This window comes from Carya illinoinensis, chromosome 5, assembly GCF_018687715.1.
Source record: "Carya illinoinensis cultivar Pawnee chromosome 5, C.illinoinensisPawnee_v1, whole genome shotgun sequence".
NCBI lineage: Eukaryota > Viridiplantae > Streptophyta > Magnoliopsida > Fagales > Juglandaceae > Carya > Carya illinoinensis.
In genome coordinates, this window is record NC_056756.1 from 30,074,141 (window position 1) to 30,099,665 (window position 25,525).

General features: G+C 36.7%; 2 protein-coding genes and 1 long non-coding RNA gene across 3 annotated transcripts; 1 reads left to right on the top strand and 2 right to left on the bottom strand.

Moving 5' to 3' along the window:
- Window positions 1–8,620: 8,620 nt before the first annotated feature.
- On the bottom strand, window positions 8,621–10,271 carry LOC122309219. Its single transcript, XR_006242378.1, has 2 exons — window positions 9,797–10,271; window positions 8,621–9,618 (listed from the first exon to the last, which is right to left on the bottom strand). It is a non-coding gene; the product is annotated as an uncharacterized LOC122309219 (long non-coding RNA).
- Window positions 10,272–11,006: 735 nt separating this feature from the next.
- On the bottom strand, window positions 11,007–12,638 carry LOC122309104 (stemmadenine O-acetyltransferase-like). Its single transcript, XM_043122473.1, has one exon. The coding sequence runs from the start codon at window positions 12,497–12,499 to the stop codon at window positions 11,201–11,203; it is 1,299 nt and encodes a 432-aa protein (XP_042978407.1). The 5' UTR covers window positions 12,500–12,638; the 3' UTR covers window positions 11,007–11,200.
- Window positions 12,639–14,361: 1,723 nt separating this feature from the next.
- Window positions 14,362–18,815, top strand: LOC122310253 (prohibitin-1, mitochondrial-like). The gene is made up of 2 exons (XM_043124134.1): window positions 14,362–14,589; window positions 18,537–18,815. Exons 1-2 carry the CDS (start codon window positions 14,362–14,364, stop codon window positions 18,813–18,815), a joined length of 507 nt encoding a protein of 168 aa, XP_042980068.1.
- The last annotated feature ends 6,710 nt before the right edge of the window (window positions 18,816–25,525 follow it).

The following is a 25,525-nucleotide window of genomic DNA, read 5'->3' on the forward strand; positions in this document are numbered from 1 at the left end:
GGTTCTTGTATGATATTTACCTATCATTACCAGTATCACTTGTATGATATGTGAAGAAAGCACATTTGGCTGTATCTTAGAAATGCTTGCAGCTGCATACCCACAAACTTGTACAATAATTTGGATATGAATCAAGTACCCTTTGCAAGGATGTGTGAATCACTGGACAGTTTGTCACTCGTATATCTACCATTCACATCCTTAAAGGTTGCTAATTTAACTCAAGAAACATCCAAAACTTCACCATTTCCTTTGTTATTTGAGCCACAAGTTCTTGAGTGTTTTTAATAAATGTTTACAGGTTTGTCCTTCCTATTCATTCTTCTGTTTATTGATTGCTCTATCTTGTAAGACATGTTTATTACTACCAAAACTAGTTTGGAAATGATGATGTTTGTGACTTCCATTGGTTGAATGGAAGTACCATCTCCCTGTTCTGCTTCAGAAAATAACCTTGCTATTCTTCTTAAATATAAGGATTTTTACTGAAAAACTAATGATACTAATTGTTATTTGTAGGGACACAAGAAGGGCGCTAAAGTCATAAAACTATATAATCACAAGTGACCTATACAAAGCAGAGATAGGTCAGATTACTCTTCCCCTCTTCAGGAATGATATTGTGTTCACAAAGTATTTTAAATTCCTAAGAATTTATTTTTTTATGAGTACACAAAGTTGACACTACACGCATTGGTGATTAACATACCTCTCCCATGAAGTGGTTTGTAATCCACATACCTTTAATAGCAAGTGCTTGCATCTTGATATCTGAAGATGACATCTCAATTTTTTTGAGATGTTATTGTTCTAGCCTAAAGAACCTAAAGTCCATTTGCTTTGGTCAAAACGATAGACCTTTGTTTGTATGTTGAGACACTTTCACCACATATAGCTAAGAGATTCCAAGGTATCCAATTTTCCTAGGTATGCAATAGTATATTTTCTACATTAGTCGTATTCCTAATATGCTAGCATGAACACCCCATGCATGTCATTACCCATCAAAATTGTAAACTACCATTAATTGACTGATAGGTTGTGTAACCCTTGTTTCTATGCATATAGTAGATTCATGCATATGCAGGGATATGATAGGAAAGTGATTGTTCACAACCTTTAGCTAGAGTGTAACTTAATTTATACCGTCATAAGTTTATTCAACAACACTAGTAACTTTGGTTACTAGTGTTGTTCCTGGCACTTTCCTCCTTATTTTTCAACTTTGGACACTATATGCATGTTTGGGAGGAAATCATTGGTTATTAAAAAACTGTTTCTCTAGTATGGCTTATTACTAGAGAGGTATTTAGCCTTAAGATACTCGAATACTATCTACCCCAATCCCAAACATGTACTCAATCTAATAGTTGTCAAATTTGTCAAAATGGTGACATTTTACATTCATTTTAACTGATTTTCCTCTACCCTTATTTAAGCTCTTTTCACTGAATCAGCCTCTACTATTCAGTTTCAGTTATGCAAATAAGTCCCCAACTTGGTCATTACTAATTTTACACTCAGTTTTCTGCAGAGCTCCTTAAAGTTTAAATTAGTTTTTAAATTTTGCAGAGGAGATGATATTTGGGATATCTAAGTTGAGTCTAGAAAAGTTTTATCTGAACCTTTTAGTGTGACTTATTTACGATTAAGCATAATTCCAACAAGGGCTAATTCTTTTTAGAAAGCTTAATTCAGATAACTTTAGGTCCATTACTATTTTGCTAAATTCAGCTAACACTATAGCTCGTATATAAATTAACTTGATTAGCTTTTGCTAGTATGTAAATTACTGGTTTTGCTATTATATCATGATGTCTTAGAAGTATTGATGTCTCTTAGAAACATAACAATGTTACCAAATTCCCCTTCCAATACTCATTATTTTTGATGGACGAAGTTTGAATCAATTTTTTAGAGAAGTAGTTCTTTTTTTCCCTTATGGGGGGGTAGCCATCCCTCATTCTGCTATTTCTCCACGTGCTCTGATACTTAATTTATCGTACCAAATTAAAATTTTATTGCTTAAATGAAGCGCTTACATTTAATTCGAATAAAAGGTATACAACCACACAAGCTACTCAGATTTGTGTTATGCAGCTAGCTTTCAGAAAGCTGTGTAGCAGTATCCAAGAAGATTACATAGAATTTTTATTAAGGCTTGTTTAAACATGAAATAGCTGCTATGGATAGGTTACAGTATTTGTATCACATACTTTACAAGCTGCAAATACCACTGAACCCTCACATTCTAGTGACATAGAACAGTACTATAGCCAATCTGTAGCTCTGCATATATATATATATATATATATATATATATATGCAGAGCTTTGTATTACTTGTTTATGCTATAGGTTGAATGGTTTTTTTAGTTGATGATAGCTATACTACGCTTTTGGTTGTAAAGAATATTTCTTATTAAAGGTGAGCAAAAATGCACCACCAATTCTTTAGGCTTGACAAGGGGAGACAACCCCCTCTACATATCCCTCAACTAAATTTTAATGTAGATAACATCATATAATGCTAGTAAGTTAATTCACACATTATAAAACTTAAAAATTCGACGAGTATTTTCATCCGAAGGATTTTCTGGAGATTACATATTTTCCACGAGTATTGTGTGTGGGGAAAAATGAAACCAGTTATGATGAAATTCATGTTATCCACGATAACCGTTCATGGGTTTTACACAGTTTCCACGAAGAAATTTGGTGGGTTCAAAACATACGACTTGTAGCACAGACGTATGTCACCACAAATTACCCACATAAATAATTTGTGGGAAATACTAATATCCACAAACATCTCTCGTGGGAAGACCACAATTCCCATGAGCCAAAAGATAAAGTGAATTGCCTTTTGCCATGAGTGTTGGAAGGATTTTGTGACGGAATGTATTGTGAGGAAAAGTATCTATCCCCCATGAATTATCGTTTTCGTGGGAGATAATACTTTTTTCCTGTGACTTATATGCCACGAACTTCCCACGGAAAGAATTTGTGAATACAGAATTTTTCCCACGAAATTCATAGTTTTACCCACGAAAATCCACTCTAGGAAAAAACGGCTTTTCTTGTAGAATTGGATTTAGACCAATTCAAGGACAATCAAGACAAAAGAAGGGAAAGAATTGGATTAAATAGCAAGTTGAGCCCAGTCCATGTAGAATACCAAACCGAAATACCTGCTGCTAGAAGTTCTGCCCACAATAGAAGTATGGTTCACAAAAACAAAGGAGGATGGAAGATGTGCTTGGAAAAGGTATGATTATTGATAAAGGTAGTTTGAATTTTCCTAAGAAAAGGGGCCTAATAGATGAAGATGATTTCAATGAGGGTGAGGAAGGTAGGAAAAGAATGAGGGGTAATGAAGAGAGGGGGATTATAATAGTACACATACTAACTTGCGGTGGCTATTGTGCAGCATCGCCAAGAACAATGAAAACCTTAAGTTGGTTTTGTCGGGGGCTTGGTAACCCCCAAGTAGTTCATGACCTTCACTATATAGTGAAGGAGAAGAGATCAAACTTAGTTCTTTTAATGGTGGCCAAGTCTAACAAATATAGATGGAAATTTCTGAAGAGGAAATTAAAGTTTAAAAGCTGTTTAGTGGTGGATCCTATGGGAAGAAGTGGAGGATTGGTCTTGTTGTGAAACTAGAGATAGGAGTGACAATATAATCTTACTCTAGATTTCATATAAATGCAAGAATTAAAACTAATCAGGATGTAGAAGAATGGTAGTTTACAGGTTTCTATGGACACCTGACTCTAGTAAGAGGCAAGAAACATGTGACATGTTGGTGTCATTAAACCCCCTAGACCACATTCCTTGGTTTGTCTATGGGGACTTTAATGAGATCCTATCACAAGATGAGAAGAAATGAGGTAATATTCGAAGTGAAGCTCAGATGAACAAGTTTAGATAGGCCTTAAAGAGGGGGGGCTTTATTTGACTTTGGTTGGACATACTCAAAATTTACATAGAGTAACAGACATAAAGATGACACCTTTACATTGAAAAGATTGGATAAAGGAGTAGCAAATAAAGGTTAGCTGGATTATTTCAACTCAGTAAAGTTAGAAACTCTAGTAGCTAGAAGCTCTAAGCACAGACCCTTGTTGTTCTCCAGTTGGTAGCAGAACTGCTTTTCAAAAGGTCAAAAGAATTCCTTTTAGATATGAAGTTGCGTGGGGTGAAGAAGAAGAGTACGAGAAGTTAATAAGTGAAGTGTGGATGAAGGAAGAAATAAGGGAAGATTCTTTACAGGAGGCGCAATATATGCTCAATCTTAGTAGTATGGGCAATGCATCTTCTGTGCCAAAGATGCCAAGTAATAATAGAAGGTAAAAAGCCCAAAATAAGCGCCACTTGAGAAGAGGAAGACGCATGGTAAAACCAAGCCACCACCATTTCCAGCCAATTACGACTAAGTGAAAGACCAAGGATTGTGCTACAATAATGTCGCACACCTTTGTAGCGAAAGCCCCTTTGTACAACACATATTTTTATCTTCATAACTACCTTCATCACAACAATCACACTGAGAAACGATTGGAACACCAATACATTGAAGACGATCATCAACACTCAAGGCCATGTTCCATGCTTTCCACATAGTAATCAAAATTTTCAAAGGAAGCAGCTTATGCCTTATCCAAGAATGCCATTCCATACTTGAACCACATATGCGGATACAATCCCAAGTTGACTTAGTAGAAAAATAGCCACTCTCATGCTTCGTCCAAATCAACACATCAAACCCCCCTTACAATGATGTCATCCACATTCTCTTGGCCCACTAAACTGATCAACATCTCCACATCCCAACTATTATACATCTTGCAATCTTTTACTTTAAGCAACGGACGACTGACTATTTGAAAATCATCAATTAAAGGCCCACGATATGTCAAAGGCATATGAAATGATTGAGTTGAAGTTTTTGAGGTCAATAATAGGGAGGTTGGGATTCAGTGAGAAATGGATTCAACTAGTAATGGAATATGTGGAATCAGTCACTTACTCAGTTGTGGTAAATGGAAAGGTGGGTGAGAGATTTATACCAACAAGAGGCTTGAGGTAAGGAGACCCTCCATCTCCTTACCTTTTCATCTTAAGTGTAGAAGATCTCAACTCACTGTTGAGTACAGCTGAACCTAATGGAATGATGATTGTGTGATTTTTAGTAAAGCTAGCACTAAGAGTGAAAGACAATTCATGATATTTTGAAGTTATATGAAGACTCTTCTAGTCAAGCCCTCAATAGATAGAAAGCAACAATTTTGTTCAGTTCTAATACAAGTGTTCTCTCACAAAGAGAAATTTTACAAGAAGCAGGAGCAGTATTATGTGGGGACTATGGCAAGTATCTTGGTCTCCTGCCTGACAAGGATTGGAGATCAAAGTACCATACTTTCAAGGGTATCAAAGAGAGGACATGGAAGAAAATAAATAGTTGAAAAAATTCTTTTCTATCCAGTGCTAAAAGGGAGGTTCTTATTAAGGCTGTTATACAATCTATTCCTAGTTATACTATGAATGAGTTTCTGTTACGAAGAAGGCCATGTCTTGAAATTAATTCTATGCTAGCAAAGTTTTGGTAGAGTAGTAAAAAGGTAGGAAGAGGAATCACTGGAAGAGCTAGGGCAGAATGGGTGAAAATAAAAAGGAGTGTGGTATGAGTTTCAAGGATATAGGAATATTTAATAAGGCTATGCTTACTAAGCAAGTTTGTATGTTGATGCAGAATGTAAATACTTTGGCAGCTAAGGCTTTCAAGTAAAAATGCTATAGAAACATTCAATTTATAGACCATCCTCTATGTGGAGGAGTTTGCTGGCAGCACAAGAGTTGTTGAAAGCAAGCATGGTGTGGAGAGTTGGTAATGGTATGAGCATATCTATTTGGAATCATAACTGGCTTCCCAAAGCTGTAACTTTTAAAGTGAGATCACTAGTGAACATCCTACTTGCTAACTCAAAAGTTAATGCTTTAGTGTTTAAGGAAGCTATTCAAATTTGCAGCTTACCACTTAGTAGAAATGGGGGTGAAGTTAGAGTCATTTGGGGCTACACCAATGATGGAAGATTTTCTATGCCCAGTGCATATCATTTAGGTACTGACATGGAAAAGAAGTTCATGGAGAGTTCTCTAATAGGCAATCATAGAAACAAGTATGGGAGGGGATTTGGAGGCTGTATGTTCCTAACACAACAAAGCAGTTTATGTGGAAAGCTCTGAACTGCATTTTACCTACCAAGAAAAATTTATATCTGAAAAACATAGTTGAAGAGGCTACCTGTCCAATTTGTTGCATGGGAGAACAAACAATTCAGCATGTGTTGCGGTCTTGCCCAGCAACAAGTGACATGTGGGCAGAGAATCAAAGTGGACGTCAGAAGTGGAACAGTGAGGATATTGAGTTCTTCCATATATGGGACAAAATGCAGGCATGTTTGAAAGAAACAAAATTAGAAGAGGTTGATGTGATTCTTAGAGGGTTATGGACTAGAAGCAACATAGTGGTTTTTTAGAGTAAGTTTGATAGTCCAAGCAAAGTTATACAATTTGCTTTATCAAGTCTCAAAATCCTCTAAGAACCTAGAGATGTGGCGGAGCAGAATAGGGAAGTAAATATTTAGAGGAGGAAAGAAGCTAAATGTAAGCCACCAAATGGAGTAACAAATGTTAACTTCGATGTTGCTATAGACACAACAAATAATAGATTGAGCATGGGTATAGTTGCAAGAAATTACAAGGGAGAGCTTCTCTTTTCAATGTGTGCCTCAAAGGTATTCAATGGAAGTTCTGAACTAGTTAAAGCTACTATTTTATGGAGGGCAATAAAACTAGTGGTGGAATTGGATGCCAAGAACGTGTTGTTTGAAGGAGATGCTCAAAGAGTAATAAAAGGGATATATGAAAAGGAAGTTGCCTGTGCATGGATGGGGTAGCTAGTAGAAGACACAGGGGGTAGCTAGTAGAAGACACAGAAGCGTTCTATTTCATCGACCAGACTGGACTATTGGATTTATTTATAGAGAAGGTAACATTATGGCTCATGAACTTGCTAAGACGCCTTTGAGGATGAAAGGAAAATGTCGTAGGATTGAAGAGGGTCCTGAAGATATTGAAGCTATTGTTGGTAGAGAGAGCATGTTGTATAATGAATCCGAGCAATAGGTTATTTGAAGTTGATTGTAAACACTTGCAGATACTGATGCATGTTATTTATGAATGAATGAGAAGCATCTGTTGATGATTAAAAAACAAAAGAGAGAGAAAATAAAGGTTTGAAAGGAATTCAGGACAAAAGAGAGAATAATTAAACCCAATTTTTCTAATTTTCATTCGTATATAATTTTTTTAAAAAAAGAAAGAAAACAATACCTTAACAGTTATAATTATATACCTAAATAGAATGTTGACTTATATGTAAAGTTTATTTTTTTTTCTTCACTTTTTATTACGTTTTGTTTAACTTTTGTTTAAATTTCTTTTCTCGCCTCCTCATTTACTATTTCCTTTTTTTTTTGCCTAATTTTTTATATTAATTTTCATATTAGGGTTGATATAGACATATAATGTGATAATTTTAAACTTACATATTATAGTATTTAGTTTCAAATAATTTAATAATGATATTATTAAATTAAGAATTGAAGGAAATAAAATGCTTCTCAAAATGAAATGCTCCTTAAAAGAAACAATCAATATTATAAACACTGTTAAGATATTAATAAAATGCAAAAATTTCTTCATTTTAAATTTCTAACTATTAATGTTTAAAATAATCAAATTTGGATCCCAATTCTGTAAAGGTAGAGCCACTCTTACAGGTTTGTTTTTTTTTTTTTTTTTTTTCTTCTTAATTTATGTTCTAGGGTCCTGTGAGTGCTTGGTTCACTTTTTACAAATTTTCTCTCTATTTTAATTTTTGTTCTAGGTTTGTTGTGAATTGATGATTTTTTAAGTTTTTTATTTTTTAATTTCTGTTCTACAGTCCCGTGAGTATGATATGATTAGCTTTTAAGCTTAAAAAGTGACTCAAATCACTTTCATTTATTACATGTCAAAACAAACAAATAAAATGATAACAATATTTACTTAAAGACCATTTTATCCTCAACAACTTAAAATAAGACTTAACAAAGGTGGACCTTCTCCCTTTCACTTTCTCTACTTTCCCTTTCACTTTCCATTTTGTTCCTGCTTTTATTCTCAAATTCTAAACATATTGATTTCCAAGTATGTCCCTGCATTTTTTATCGACTGACTTTTTTGTCCATTTCTACTTTTCCATTATCGACTAACATACTTACATTACTAAAACCTTCTGAAACATTCTGGACTCAAATACACGGGACCCACCATTAGTGGGAGAGGAGGGAATTGCTTCGGATGTTTATACTTTCCTTTGTCTTCGGCTTTTGAGTTGGTGATTTGAGATAATAAAAAAAACCTCTATGGAGGTGATGACAAGCAATATCATTTTGATTCCGCCTATTAATTACAGAATGGACTATCCAACAATAGAAAATAACTTTGTTTGTTATTTTTCAATCGCAATAATTAATATACCACATTAATAAAAATGATTTATAGATAAAATCTAATATAAAAAATACTATTATTCAATTTTAAGTCCATCCATAAGGAAAAAAAAAAGTGATAATAAAAATAAAAAGTAGCTCAATCTCATGATTAAATCATGTCATGATTGTTGGATTAGATCTAAAAACCTTAGGATGAATGGCTTAAATTAAAACCCACCAAACCCTAGTTGTTTCCCTTCTTTTCTTCTTCCTTCTTACTCCTCCATGTCCAGCTCTCTCTCTCTCTCTCTCTCTCTCTCTCTCTCTCTCTCTCTCTCTCTCTCTCCTTGATTCCCCTAGCCACATAGCTTCCCCTTCCTTTACCCGCCACCACCGTAGCATCGACGGCATCACCCCATGCTGAACCCCCTAACATTTGACCGTCTTTTTCTCTCCCAGCAGTCATGCCAAAACACACCAATTCTCTTCCTAATTTCTCCCTCACGCCACCTCATCCATCAACTGTCGCCTCAAATTAACAGTACCACGAGCACGTCGTCAATGATGAGCTTCCCCCACAGGTCCTATCTCTACCCAAAGCACTCTCTCTATCTCCCAGAATTTGTTAGATCCTTGTATCGCCATCGTGAGCCATCCACTGGCCCCAGCCTTATCGGCCGGAATGCCATCATGCCAATCTCCCCATGCCGACCACCCATGGCAATCTCTTTATCTTCCCCTAGGATCTCTCTCCCTCTCGGATCTAGATACATCCGTGTAGCCACAAATGGTGCCGCCACGCAAAGCCGCTTGCAGTGCCACCATGAGCCACAATGGGCCTCCACGACTCGAGCCACCCCAATCCACCACTTCTCCACCAAACAACCAAATAAAGAAAAGCTAAAAGAAAAACTATAGGGTTACAGTAAAAGATCGGGAAAAAAATTCAGATGTTGTGAAATGACGAGCCTTGAGACACATCACCGAACATCCCTCCATCCTCATCCTCACCTCCTCTTTGCAGTTGGCCATGGCGTCCTTTTCCACTAAATATCTGAGATCTACACAAACTACACCTGCAAATACACAAAAAGAAAAAAAAGAAAAAATTCATTTCCCTCGGATGTTTATTCAAAAAATATGAGCACATGCTTTCGAGCTGATCTAAATTAGATCTAGAGAATAGGGCTGACAATCTGCGACAGATTTAAAGAACTATGGGGCCAACTGCAAGTCGATGATAGAGACCAACACCTCAATGATTTCTGCCATGATTTTTGTCCACAAGGAGGATGACGACTGTGAATTAATGAAAAAGAGAGGGTTGCAGCTTATTACAGAGAAAGAAACAGAGAGATGGTTGCCGACTCAGAGAGAGAGAGAGAGAGAGATTTTCGTTGTTTTAAAAGTAAAATGAATCCAGGGGCAAAAACGTACTCATCCAGTTAGATAGAACCAAAATTTGAAAAACAAAGCAGGGATATAAAGTAGATCTATGGATATAGATAAAACGGGAGTTCAGGCCGCCAGTACGGTTGACCTTCAGAAGAAATTCGTGAATGCCATGAAGCTGTGGCGGCCAAACGCGTAAATGGCCAGTTATCATTAATAAAAGACGTGGGTTGAGCTTAATTAATTTAGGAGTCACGTCTCATGTGGAAGGAAGATCATGAAATCATGGAAGCCAAGGCCTTTAGTTATATACTTGCGTCCTCTTATATTATAACCTTTTTTAACCTTAACGTTTCGTTTGCATATCGAGATATCTCGTCGATGTGTTTAGTTAAATTATAAATAATAATATTTATACATTTTATTTAGATAGATTTAATTTTTTTTAAATTGAGATGAATTTAATTTTTTTAATTAAAATATATAAAATAATTTATGATGAATTTAATATTTTTATAAATAATTAAAAAAATAATAAATTTTATCAATAATAAATTTAAAATAAATTTAATTTAATTCAACAACAACCTAAATCTTTCCATGTACCATACAGTTCCCTGCAGATTTACAAGGATGCCCATGGGCATCAAAATGGTGCAGAACGGCCGGGCATCATGCGCTAGCTGGACGCGTACATGATTAAGAAAAATTAAAAGTAAATTTATAAAATAATATGATTCGATGTAATTAATTAAACAATAAAATTATTAACAATAAAATTCAATATATATATTTTTTTGTTAATTTATAATGAATTTATTTTTATAATTTTTATTTATAAATGTAATATTATCTTGTCATCAATTGATGATGACCAAAAAGTCGTGTATATATATATATATATATAACAGAAATGCTGCTGTGTCTTTTATGTACACCCTAATAGTATATTGTTATTTTTTTTATTTAATGATTAAAAAAATAATTTTAAATATAATAATAATTTTTTTTATTTAATTAAAAGTGATTAAAAAATAAAAATAAAAAAATTATTAGACAGTGCCCCCAGCGGTACAGTGAAGCCGGCATAGTCGCCGCTCCTTACAATATTTATTGAAAAAACCTGCAAACATGATTATATAATCACACTTGAGAAACACAGTACACGTTTTTCCAAAAAAAAAAAAAAAAAAAATAGAATACAGCGGATGATGATCAGTAAGGGGTATCGACTCAAACTTGAGAATGCGCATTAATATTCTTCTTTCATTTCAATTCCTCAGTTTGAGAAACAAAAGTGAGGAACTCCTCGTCCTTCTCGAGTTTAGCCATCTCTTCCTTCTTCAAGCTAACATACGCTTCTATTCCATCACCCGATGGGGTATCTATGAAGAAAACCAAGTTCTTGAAATTCAGAGCAGGCGACCCAACCCAAATAGGCTTTCCCCAACCAAAGTCAGCTTCGTACAGAGGAAACCTGCACAAACTTGTGAAACTGAACGTAACCATCTCTCCCTTCATGAACATTGCAGCACGGTCCCTCATGGAATCCCATTGCTGGCTTCCTCCTTGGAGTTCCTTCACGTGATCTTTGTCAACTTTGCTTATTTGAGCTCTCACCTGGCGCACAAGATCAGGACCCGCTTCCCCAGGCTTCAGTGACGGAACTGTTATGGCAAGGGAGAAAAGATTGCCGAAGGAAGATTGTGGTTGTGGAGGGTCAAATCTCGGGCGCAGGTTCACTGCATGATTCACTGCGTACAGCTTTTGCGGCCCGGATTCATCCTTAGTGGCGGCCACGAATCGGCTCCAAATGAAAGCCGACAGAGCCTCGACGCGCGATGGCGGTTTCTGATCCTCAAAGTCGTTGCTGGCAGAGTATTTTTCTCTAAGAGATTCAATCATCGAGGCATCGAACACATACCTATTGGTTATGATATTATCCTTTGTGATCCCAACTCCGACGGGAAAAACCCCAGGTATTTTCTTCGGTGGGAAAAGCGAGGCGGCTACAAATTGCGGAGAAACTATATCGGCATCTCCGGAAGCAGTTGCTGCCCAGGTATTGATGAACACGAAGAACGACAACGCATCTGCAATCTTATGAGAGATGCATGCTCCAACGGCAATCCCACCGCAATCAAACACGTTGAGTTGGACGCCAAAGGATATATCAGTGAGAGCGTCGAGTTCAAAAGGGACTAACTTGTTGAGTTCGCCAGGTACTGGGTTCTGAATAACATCAGAAATATTGCACTTGACTCGAGCTACAAGGTAAGGAATGCCCTCGTCGTTGCAGTCGATGAAACTGTTGTCTTTGGTGCGTCCGGAAAGTGGGTAGTAAAGTGTTAAGACCTCGGAGAGGGATTTCTTAAGGCGGTTGGATATGTCAACGACGTTGAATTTGGTGCCCTCAACCGAGACATAGAAGAGAACCAAAGGATTATAAACTGGGGGAGCCATTTGATCATTGAAGGAGAGTTGGTAATGGTGGAGGTGATCTGGGGTTGGAGAAGAAGGTTTGACGATTTCTTTGGAGATAACTTCAATTCTCAAGGTGGCCATTGTACTTAATTTTACACCAATCTAAACGGCTAGCGCTCTTCTATTTGTTGTTGTTTGGGAATGTTTCTGTGTGCGCCCTTCGACTGGTCTGTATCAATAGCTAGCTAGGGACGTTTATACTTTATATAGACTTGGCATTTGGCAAGCTTAGATAATTAAGAAAATAAAATAAAATAAAATAAAGCGAATTGCCTCTCGGTTACAGCTCATGATCGATAGGAGTATCCAAACTATCAGAAAAATTGAAATACTGGGATAATAATTATATATATTATATATATAAGACGTGACAACCACCACACACACATCCACTTGCTCAATCATCATTTTCGTAGTTGTTGCTTGCGTGTACAATGCAGGTTAATGGCATGGTTTGCCAATACTTGAAAAAAAATTTTATGTGCAGTCATTTTTGCAGATTCTTTTGTACACTCCAGTGATATGATTGATTGTGTATTAAAAAAAATTAATCCAGTCAATTATATCAGTGGAGTGCGCAGAGAGTGCGCAAAAATGACTATATGTAACATTACTCATACTTGAATGTGTCCTACAATATTATATGGTATTCTATATTATATATTTATAATCAGCCATTTCAGGGAAAAGAGAACTTGTTCCATACACTTCCAATTTAATTTCTTGCATGTGGGGCCCCACTCATTTTATTAATCTTACAAGAAATTTGGCCAAAAGAAATAGTACTGAAGAAGATGCACATTTATGACTCATTCAAAACTAGATCCAACAAAAACACCTGGACCAAAAGGTATGGCCCCTATTCTTTTTTTATCAAAAATTCTAGTATGTTGTTGGAATTGGTGTCACTCAACCCTATGAAATTGTGCATTTTCTTAGAAAGAAGAAAAAGGAAAAAGATGGTTTTATATCTTTGAAATTAGATATGAGTAAGGCTTACGATAGAGTTGAGTGAAAGTTTCTTAGAAAGGTGATGTTACAGATGGTTTTCAATTCAAGGTGGATTCAGTTGGCAATGTTTTGTGTCACAACTATCTCTTTTTCAATTCTCGTGAATGGTGAGCCTAAGGGACCAGTTGTTCCAACTCGTGGATTGAGACAAGGAGATCTCATTTCTCCATATCTCTTTCTACTTTGTTCTAAGGGCCTTATAACTTTGCTGGACAAGGCAAATGTGCATCAATAGATTGAAGGGGTTCGAGTATGTAGAGGGGCTCCTAAACTGAATCATCTCTTATTTGCAAATGATAGTATTCTGTTTTGTAGAGCTACTATGCAATCTTGTTTACCTTTGCAACATAGGCTTGATATCTATGAGAAAGCCTCACGACATAATAATAATATTGAGAAGATTTCTATGTTGTTTAGTCATAATGTTCCCTTAACTCAAAGAATGGAGATCATGCAGTTTTGGGTGTCACTCATTTTCAGCACTATGATAAATACTTAAGGTTGCCACCTATGATTGGAAGAGGTAAATATCAAGCATTTTCTGCTTTAAAACATAGAGTTTGGTCTAAATTACAAGGATGGAAAGAAAAACTCTTATCACAAGGATGGAAAGAAGTTTTGTTGAAAGCTGTGGCTCTTTCCATTCCTACTTATACCATGAGTTGTTTTAAATTACCTAAGTCACTTTGTTTAGACCTCGACGGATTGATAGCTTGTTTTTGGTGGGGTCAAAGAAAAGAAGAGAAAAACTTAAGTTGGTTTAGTTGTGTGAGTCAAAACTGGATGGAGGCATGGGATTCAAATGTATTCAAATTTTCAATAAGGCTCTTCTAGCTAAGCAGGGTTGGGGGATAATGAATGATGATTCCACTCTTCTTCATAAGGTTTTTAAAGCTATATATTTTCCAACATCTAGTTTTATAGAATCTAGAATGGGTGCTAATCCTTATGTGTGGAGAGGCATATGGGAAACTAAGCATAGTTTATTAAAAGGTTGTAGATGGCGGGTTGGCAAGGGTTTGTCTATAAACATATGGATTGATTGTTGGCTTCCAAACCATAAGCTGTTGGCTAATTTGATTGACATACCTGCTGCAATTGATTTACAGATGGTAGCTTCTCTTATCAAGAAGGATCATAGCAGTTGGGGTATTGAGAAGGTGAGAAGTGTGCTGCTAGCAAGAAAGGCAAATGAGGTGCTAAGTATAAGATTGCCATAAAATAATGTGCCAGATTTACTTATATGGGAGCATGAGAAGAGTGGGATCTTCAGTGTAAAAAGTGCTTGTGTTTTTTTAGTTCTTTGGAGCAAAACAGAGAGGACGCTGAAAGTTCAAGTGCTGCAAAGACAAACTGGTATGGAAGCATACTTGGAAAATGCATGTTTCTCAAAGAGTTAAGGTGTTTGTATGGAGAGTGTAAAAATATGCTTCCAACCTTTAAAAACTTGAAGACTAGACGAGTAATAGATGAGGCTAGCTGTCAATGGTGTCAAGCAAAAGATGAAGATTTAAACCATGCACTGGTCTATTGTCCTTATACCATTGACTGTTGGGTGTAGTTTTTTCTTTCTATAAAAGAAGCAACAATTAGGATGTAGTTTACACAAATGACCATATTTGTTATCAAAAGAAGAATAGAAGGAGAATTGGGGATGTTGTTTGTTTTAGCATGGGGATTTTGGTATAGAAGAAATCAAAGAATATATGAAGGAAATATTCTATCGATTGAGCAAGTCATGAAGCATGCTTTTACTCTCTACCAGGAACATAATGCAGCAGCAGAGGCTATAAAGATTCAACAAAAATACAAGTGCAATTGGCAACCTTCCCCTAAAGGCATGTTGAAACTCAATGTTGATGGAGCTCTCTTTAGTGCTCAATGTAAATTTTGGTGTTGGAGCTGTGCTGTGTGATCATGAAGGGAATGTGCTATTTGCTGCTAGTGAATCAGAAGCAGTTATGGCCAATCCAATGGAGATTTAATTGCTAGCTATCTTAAGGGGCTTGCAACTATGCATACCTTTAGGAATTATAGAACTAAGTGTAGAGTCTGATGCCTTGTTAGCAATTCAAGAATTGGAAAAGGAAGGATATTCTACAACTTTGTGGGGTGGCTTGGTTCAAGAAATCAAAAACTTGTTCTAAAGGTTTCCAACTTGGTCTCTTCATCATAAGGGACGTGATGCTAATGGAGTTGCTCACGTATTGGCTTAGTTTGAATGGAATCTTGATGATCTTATTATTTGGTGGGACTCAATTCTTGAATGTATTTCCCAAGCTATGTAGGTTGATTCGAATTTGTAATGTTTGAGTTTGATGAATAAAAGGTCCACTTTGTTATTAAAAAAAAAAAAAAAGATCATTCATGAAATCATTTGTAGAAGTATGCATACATAACATGATAAAAACTGAAGGGAACTAAACTCATGGCATCCACCTCCCTGCGATCCGCTCCTCCCTCTTTGCATTGATCATCACCTCCTCGTCCACACTGTCACCATCGCCTTCAAAGTCACCGTGGGTTGCACCGGTTCATTTTTCCTTTTCTAACTCATTGAAACCAAATCTGATTGACACATGATCACAATGGGTAATTGCAGTTCACCTAGTTCAACAGTCGTGGCCATGACCAAGCTCTTCTTACAAGACGGTTGGCCAAGTTCATCTAATGCTTTCCAAATGCTAAGGACACTCCCAAAGATCCTACCAAGCAAGATATTCTGCATCTACAAGATAAAGTTCAACCAGATGATTAACCAATCATATCATAGTTAGACTTAGATATGAAGTCTTGTATAATTGTGCATCATCTACCAGTATCTCTTAGAATCCGGCCTATTCAAGCATTGTAACTGATTCCTATTGATAATACACGATGCACCAAAATTGAGTGAGCTAAAATTATTCAATTAAGTCCATACCTTGACACTACAACAAATATTGGCTTTTGTCACGGGTTCTTTTTCCATGACAGAACATCGTGTTTTATAGTGGCTAATTGTCACCAAAATAAAGCATGGGAACAAAACCACCCTTTTATCATGAGATTCCTTAGGTGACAATAATGTAGTGGTAATAGGGGTATTAATCATGAAAAATATTTTTGATCCCACTACTGTGTGTTAATGGGAATTAAAATTTACAAAAATTTTAGTTCATCGTGGGTTAAAAGTTATAACCCACGAGGGAATTTTTTTCCCATGAAATATCCATCATCGCAAAGCCCATGGCTACCCAGCAGATGGTCCCTCGTGAGTAATTTATTGTTTTCCACTAAGCTATTTGATCTTTATCCCACGAAATATACCATCAGTTAATGCATATTGAATTAATTCCCACATAATAATCCCGCTATACCCCCGCGATACCGGGTCTCTTCTTTACTCTCTTTCCTTTCTTCCCCACCCCTTTCCTTTCTTTCCCAACCGCCGCCCCCCCCCCCCCCTCCAAACTTGTGGCCGCCACCGGCCATCACCCTCGCCCTGCTACCTCACCGCCTCTCACCATAATCGCGTCCTCCCCCAGTAGTATACTAGTCGTCCCTAACCCGTGCATGGAAGCAGAGTGAGAAGAAATTTCCTACCAACTGCCCTAGCCTCCAGTATTTGTTGGACAGCCCTTAGCTGGTGCATCCCCTCTCTCTCTCGGGGCTTGGAGACACAGTCAGCCTCACATTCTTCTCCCTCCATCTTCTATCTCTATTAATGGTTTGATTGGGCACCATTTGGGCTGACTTTGAAGATATTGTGTAAGATTTCTCTACTTCTCTTACGATTTGTCTTTGGGAAATCTGGTTCATGTAATTATTTCTTATTGTCAATAAATAATTGGTGATAATTTATAACCATGCCCCCTAAGTTAGCTCAGGAATTTCTACTGACTAGGTAGCCCCAATTGTTGTGAAAGCATTGTATGTACAGATTTGTATATGTTATTTATGTAAATATTGGTGTGTGGGGATTGGTTCCAACATGTTAATCTATTTTGCTAGATAGGTGAGGGCGTTGTCCTTACTAGTATGGCTCTTCTATTAAGTGTACACGTTAAAAAAATTTGACATTGCATTCCAATCAATTACAAATATGTTTGATGTTTTTAAGTACATCCATGCATGCATCCATGATACATAAATGATAGGAGATAGTATTGTCAATTGCTAATCCCTTTGGTCATGTTTAAACCATTCAACCATTGACAGCTTGACTTCGTTTGACTGCACTATTGTTTGGTCTTAGGTTGTAAGAACACAAGAAAGGGCTAACCCACATCTTGGCTTATTCTCCAAATGGCTTATCAATATTGTAATTGGACCTATTTAGATTTTTATACAAATACATTTCCATCTAGTAGGTAATCTAGTTTTTGGACTTCTCACTCAGTGCACTTCTATCATACTGATTTTGCTCTATTACACTCCACCTACCTAATGTAGGATGCAGAGGACTTTAGAAAAATCTCTATAGTTCTTATGTTGCATTGAGTGCCTAACGTCACATGGTGTTACAAAACTAGCCCTAATACATTTGCAATGACCCGAGGAATGTCAAATGCAGATGTAATTTACACTTCATAAAGCTTGCATACCAGGTCGTAGGCAGAACTCCATAATCATCATAAAGCCTAGTTACACCTAGTAACTAACCAAATGCAAGTTTTGATGAACCTTGCACCTTTACCAATACATATTTACCTCTATCATGCCTCCTCCACCAAATGTGGGACTTGGGGGCGTTACACGAGTCCTCTAGCTCCTAACTTTTGATGTGAGACTAGATGTTTGCATCTAGTCATATGGGTTCAAAAATTACTCAGGCCCCTTACTTCGACATCCCCTTTTCATCCTTGCAACTATTATAGTGTGGGGTTTTGTGCTGTATTGTTAAATTGAAACAGTTATGTACCTATGCTTAGATGTATGGTGAAAATTTTACACTAATTGAAATGATATAAAGGTTGTTAGTGTTTGGCCATCTGTTATTATTCGAGTTTAGACTTCATTTTTCATGCTTCTACAGGTAGAATGAGGGTATGCATTTATTTACTAGGGCTGCATAATATTCCTCCTGAATATTATATCTAAAAATTAAATTTACTTTGATGTACAGGTTAAAATTGGGCTTCGATTTCTTACCCGTCCTGTGCCAGACCAGTTACCAACAATTTATCAAAGCCTTGGTGAGAATTATAACGGTTGGGTCCTGCTTTCAATTAAGAATGAAACTATGAGTGCTGTTGTTGCTCAGTATAACGCCAACCAACTTATTACTCAGAGAGAGGTGATTTCCAAGGCTTATTCTTCTTTAAAGGTCCAATTCCAAATTGATCTAATGATTTTGGCTAATGAACAAAATCAATCTAAGTCATCATTGCCTTTTATGACTTAGCTTGTTGGGTCGGTGATAATGGTCTGAATATTTGCCATCCCTTGTTTGCATTGAGATTAGTTTATTGTTTCCCATGATTTAGTCAATTATATTAATACATCTCATTGAATTGGTCTTGCCCTGTAAATATATAATCCTTTCCTTCATCGTCCGTAGAAGGAAAGGATACTTCAATTGCAGTATATTAAATAACCAGTTCGGCTCTAATGATGTATCTAACTTTCCTGTTAATGATAAAGCCCTCTATTTTTTGTTGGCTGTCAGTAGGAATGTTCGAGAAATTCCAACTGCAACAGCAGCCAATTTCTGCTCTACTCGTTGGATGATCTAAAGAGGGGAAGCTTAACTTTTTTTGGTGGAGTTTATAGCTTCTTTTGAAGCCTACCAATTGGTCTGCCCAAGAAGCTGAGAGGGTTAAATTTTCCTTCGAAAATTTATCTCCTATACAAGAAAAATTGTTGTTATCAAAGCACAGGTGAGTCAGAATTGGATGTAAAAGTTTATATATTGCCTTAAATTTGGTGCAAGATTTCTCATGTCTTTATTTGCTAAGTCTCTATCATATGTTATAGAGACTGCTTAATTAAGTAGTTAGATATAAAAATCTCATAGAGAATGCTAGTCTATGAAATAATTTTGACTTCTGTTCTCTCCTGATGTCATTGTAGTGAACTGGTTTAGACTATTGGACTGCATATGAATCATATTTACACCTTCTTCCTTGATTAAAAGGGAAGTGTGCCTTACTCATTATTGGCTTATTTTTGTGCATTTATAGAAGCTAACTGATGCCACCAGCGAGATTTGCCAGTCATGTTTGGGATTCCTAAATGAGATCGATAGACTAGAGAGAGTTAATTTTATCCACACCATTATCAGGTAGGGTTTGCATTCCCATCTGATAATGGTTAGTATGGGACTGCAGTGCATATGCAGTCTACCTGATATTAAATTTATGTTTGGTTTTCAACTGATTGTATATTAATAATTTGCTTCATCTGGTCCTAGTAGTCTGTATATGAACCTTTGTTTGTTGTCTCAGTGGTAGGAATTAATGAAACCCGTCTCCTTCTAGCTTATGTTGCTAGATAGGTGTTCTTGATGAAAGCAACCTATCTTTCATGTATTAATAGAACATAACTCTAATGCATAGTGAATTCATAACCCGATGGTAACTTAGTTATATTTTGTATGTTAATTTTAACCAGGGTTGGGATATGGTTGCCTAATCTACCATTATTAGCTAGCTATTGGCTATAATACTTGTCAAAATTTCTTTAACACAAACACCTCACTATCTTTTTTTTTTTTTTTAATCTTGTATAAACACCTCACTATGTCCTATCCCGTACGATATTTGTTAGAAGTATATCTATATATACTTATATAAATATATATATATATATATATATAGATATATAGAAGATGTGATTGCAAAACTATCCCTGAATATGCGAATTGCCTAAATCTTACTTAGTGCTAATTTCAGCCTATCATCTCAAATTAACAATATACTGTAATGGTGTCAGTGTCTCCTGTCATGTCCTTAAGAGTGTTAGCCCTTACCTCCTTCTTCAAGTTTGACCTGATTTTGTACTTGCTGGAACCATACTTTTGAGATTCTCTCATGTTGCCCTACCACTCATTATGTGCTTAAATGTGACCATGGTATAAAATGTCCAGATGCCTTACATATGGACATTTATTTATTTGTCCATAACTTTACCATGCCATATCTAGCAATCTAGCAACTCATATAAGCCTGTAATAAAAGCCATTAGAAGTATTTACCTGTTATTTCTAACCAACTAGAAATATTTTTATATTAGACATATACTGGCTTGGGATACATTTTGGCTGGATCCAACTTATGGCAATGGGTTTTCCTGATATCTGGGTTTTTTGATTTCATTTGGTCAGGTGATAACATGTAAATGTGGTGTACTTGAAATGCTTTCTTTGAACATCATGCATGCATGTAGCCTGCAGATGAATGATAATTCAATAGGTTTATATCAAATATCTGGAAATGCTATAGAGGCATACACACATTACCACTTTACAGCGTTAGCTATTACCAATTTCCCATAGTAAGAGATTATATATACAACTACTACATCTGCAATATTCTATTGCATATTGACTCTGATGCATCATTAACAAATTATTAAGTGTAGCTACTTCTTCCCTTTACTTGAATATAAATACAAGATATGGATGGTATATCTTCATTTACATTCATTTACATTGCTTGGAAATCAGCCTTGTATTCACTGGTTATCTATCAGTCCAAATGTATTATATACACTTCTTATCAGACCATGATTTTATTCAACCTTCCTTCATATCAGGACTTATTAGGCAGGCTATAATTGATGGTTGTTATCACTAGGATTGGTTGAACAATCGTTGTTCTAATAGTGCAAAGTAGGAAGAGAATTTGTGAAAGATACTTGGACAGAAAATCTCTTTATGTCCTTGGCATATATTTTATTAAAATTTTGTTGCAACTTATATATACAACCATCTTGTTATATAATATATATATATATATATAACAAGACGGTACACAAGTCGCCCAATTATATGAGATATCCAAAAAAAGGTCGTGACTTCACTATAAATCATTTTAGCTCAATTTATTTACAGTCCCTTTTGCCATCCGGTTAAGTGTTTCAACATTCAACGTGTTCTTTCTGAGTAATGTAGTTCCTTGTCACCATTTCAACCATCATTCCTCCCATGTTGATTCATCATGTACACAAGCAAAAAAGTTGGTCTTTTTACTATCCTATACTTAAAGTAACATAATTCTGCCCTCCAAATCCCATTTTGCTCTCCATGTACCTTAAACGTTATTTGTATGCTGATAAGTTACATTTCAATTTAAGTATTGTGAATGGGATTTTAGATAGTGTGTTTTATGTTAGAACACACTAAAAGGGACTCGAATGACAACTCATTGTTCCAAAGTATCGTAGCTCTTAACATTTGTGGAAGAACACAAACCTATCTAAAATTTTAACACCTTCTTTTGATCACTATTGTGCCAATTAACTTGTTCCCATATAGTAACTACACTGCACAACCAGCCAAGAGCGTTTATTTATTTAGTTATTTGCTCTTTCGCCTTAATAAATCCAACTATTAACTGATTTTGTCTATTTAATGTCGGCTACCTATTTAGATCCTTGCATTTGGGTAGTTTTTATGAAATATGTGCAACTATGCTAGTCCTACTATTGAAAGTAGGACCAACTTATTCCATGCACACCCATTTCACGATATACACTAACATACTCTTTTCTACTACCTGGTCAGCTTCATAAGATGGATAAGGCTTGGATGCATATTGAAGATAGATTGCATTCCATTGAGTATGCTGAAGGGGTTAGACAATTCCTCTCATGGTGTTAGCCCACACTCCTAACACTGATCAGATTATGTGTCCATGTAGAAGATGTCGGAATAGAGCTTTCCACTCCATTTGTATAGTCGAGGATCATTTGTTCTTCAGAGGTATTGATCCAACTTATACGGAATGGATATTCCATGGAGAAGATGACCCTTTCCTTTCTGCTGCCCTCTCTACCGATGAAGAAGTTGATATATCTTCTGAAAATGATTATATTGATGATCTAGACGAGATGTTAGATGACATCCTCCATGGGTCCTATATGGATCATCATTCTAATGATGAGGGCTACATAGATGCAGATGATCAAGATCAGACCTTTGATGGTCGAACTAACTTTAATTTCGAGGAGTTGGTAGCTGATGCACGACGCCCACTTTATCCTTCATGTACTAAGTTCTCAAAGCTATCATTCATCGTCAAGCTTCTTCACATAAAGAGCATTGGTGGTTGGATCGTGAAGTCCTTCGATATGGTCATAAAGCTATTGCAAGAGGCATTTCTAGATGCCTTTTTCCCTGACTCATATAACGATGCCCGTCGCTTGGAGCGTGGATTGGGGTATAGTTATGAGAAGATACATGTCTGCCCAAATGATTGTGCATTGTTTTGGAAGGAAAATGCATCGTTAGATGAATGCCCTAAATGTAAATCTTCTAGGTGGGAACAAAGCACAATTCACCAATGAAGGTTACCAAGAAAAGTTCTCCAATATTTCCCCCTGAAGCCACGATTGCAGAGGCTTCATATGTCAAAGAAGATAGCCTAGGCCATCAGATGGCATGTAGAAGGCCGTGTTGAAGATCCTACATGCATGCGACATCCATTAGATTCTAGGGTTTGGAAGGACTTTGATAACAAACATGAGAGGTTTTCCGAAGATCCTCGAAATGTTAGACTTGGTTTGGCAAGTGATGGGTTGAACCCATTCAATAACATGAGTAGGCCGTACAACATTTGGCCGGTCCTGCTTGTGCCTTACAACTTGCCGCCTTGGGCATGCATGAAAGATCCATACACTATTTTATCGTTGCTAATCCTTGGCCTGAAGTCACTAGGTAATGATATTAATGTGTTCATGCGTCCTCTCCTTGAAGAGTTGAAAGAGTTATGGGTAGAGGGTATTCGTACCTATGATGCGTACAGTGGGCAAGACTTTAAGTTGCATGCAGCGCTACTTTGGACTATCAATGACTTCCCCGCATACGCCAATCTTTCCGGTAGGAGCACGAAGGGCAAGTTGTCATGCCCGTATTATACATCTGACACAAATTCTCAATGGTTGGTATATGGCCGCAAACACTGCTATATGGGTCATCGACGATGGTTGCCCCTAGATCACATTTGGAGACGCAAGAAAAATGCCTTTAATGGGTATGAAGAGCACCAACTCCAACCATCAAGGGTCGAGGGAGAAGAATTGCTAGAACAATTAAGTCAGGTGTCACATTTTCAGTTTGGTAAATCTTCTTCGAAGAGGAAACTAATGCCCAATCATCTAAATTGGACAAAAAAATCCATATTTTTTGAGCTTCCTTACTGTCATCCTTGGGTTTGAGACATAACCTGGACATCATGCATATTGAAAAAAACATATGCGATAATGTGTTGGAAACTTTGTTGAATATTGAAGGGAAACCTAAGGACTCTGCCAATGCGAGTAGCGATAATGTGTTGGGAACTTTGTTGAATATTGAAGGGAAAACTAAGGACTCTGCTAATGCACGTAGGGATTTGGAAAATCTTAGAATAAGGAAAGAATTGCATTTACAACATGATGGCGAGTTTGTAAGAATGGGTATTGGTTGCTACATGTTAAATTTAAATGAGCGAAGGGCTTTTTGTGCATGGTTGTCAAAAGTAAAATTCCCTGATGGGTTTGCATGGAATATTGCCCGGTGTGTCAATTCTAGTGAGGGAAAGATCAGTGGAATGAAGAGCCATGACTATCATGTCAATTGCCAGTTGTTATAGGTGGGTTCTTACGGGCCGATGTGTGTCAAGCCTTAATAGAGTTGAGTGCATTTTTCAAAGAATTATGTTCCCGAACTTTAAACTTATCAGTGTTGCATCACCTTCAAGCTAATATTCCCATCATTCTCTGCAAACTGGAAATGATTTTTCATCCAGCTTTTTTTGATATCATGGTATACCTTTCTATTCACTTGCCATAAGAGGCTCTACTAGCAGGACCCGTGCAATACAAATGGATGTACCCTTTTGAGAAGTATTTAGGAAAGTTCAAGCAGTACGTCCAAAACAGAGCCCGCCTGAAGGCTCAATTGTTGAGGCATATGTGCATCTCGAGTGCCTCACATTTTGCTCTATGTACCTTCATGATATAGAAACTAAATATAATCGAGAGGAACGCAATACTGATGTACCTATTGAGTCGACTGAGTCGGGAAATGCTGCAAGTTTATCTGTTTTCTCACAAAAGGTTAGGCCATTGGGGACTGCGTACTCACATAAATTAGCCGACACACTAATGGTCAAGGCCCGATGGTATATACTTAATAATTTCTCAGAGGTTGAGCAATACATTGAGTAAGTACATCAATCTTGAATTACTTACTTTAGTAATTGATATCTAATGTTACTACTCTCCATTGTAACAATTCCATGTTGAGCTTCATAGGGATCACTATAACAAGATGAAAGAAGAGGACCCTCATAACATCGACCTTAGGCACCAGAGTCAAATTCACGCATGGTTTAGAGCACGCGTAAAATGTTATCTCCTGGATATTGCTTTATATAGCTACATTTTGTAATATTATTGATTTAAAATAATATAAGAGAAAACATCGAATTTTCCTTTTTCTGTCCATTTCGACCATAGATTCGAGAGAAACGGGCAGTGGCTTCAACGACGATTTTTGATGAGTTATATGATTAGCATGTGGACCAGAATCGATGGTCGCATCTTATGCATGATGCATAATGAATGGTGTTTGATTTCATACAAAGGAGCGAGAAAGGTATCACCACACTCAAAACTGCGGGGTGGTGGTTCATGGAGAGCATCAGGGATCCCCTTGTGACTTCTACGGTGTGTTATATGATATAATAGAAATACGCTACATGGGTTGGCACAAGGTTTATCTATTTCAATGCACTTGGTATGACGTTGGTGACCCGAGAAGGGGGATACGTGTTAGGGACCACTTAACCATAGTGAATATAGATAGGCAATGGTATAAACATGAGCCCTTTGCACTTGCATGCCAAGCAACGCAAGTATTTTATCTGTCCGGTCCGATCTTGGTAGGAAGTTGAAATGTCGTGCAAAAGG

What these genes read in the sequence shown, in the direction of transcription:
- LOC122309104 (XM_043122473.1), bottom strand. Translation starts at nt 12,499, where the DNA reads ATGGCCACCTTGAGAATTGAAGTTATCTCCAAAGAAATCGTCAAACCT.
- LOC122310253 (XM_043124134.1), top strand. Translation starts at nt 14,362, where the DNA reads ATGGGTGCTAATCCTTATGTGTGGAGAGGCATATGGGAAACTAAGCAT. An exon ending in GCAGTTGGGGTATTGAGAAG is followed by an intron (nt 14,590 to 18,536) that starts GTGAGAAGTGTG and finishes TTTGATGTACAG; the next exon opens with GTTAAAATTGGGCTTCGATT.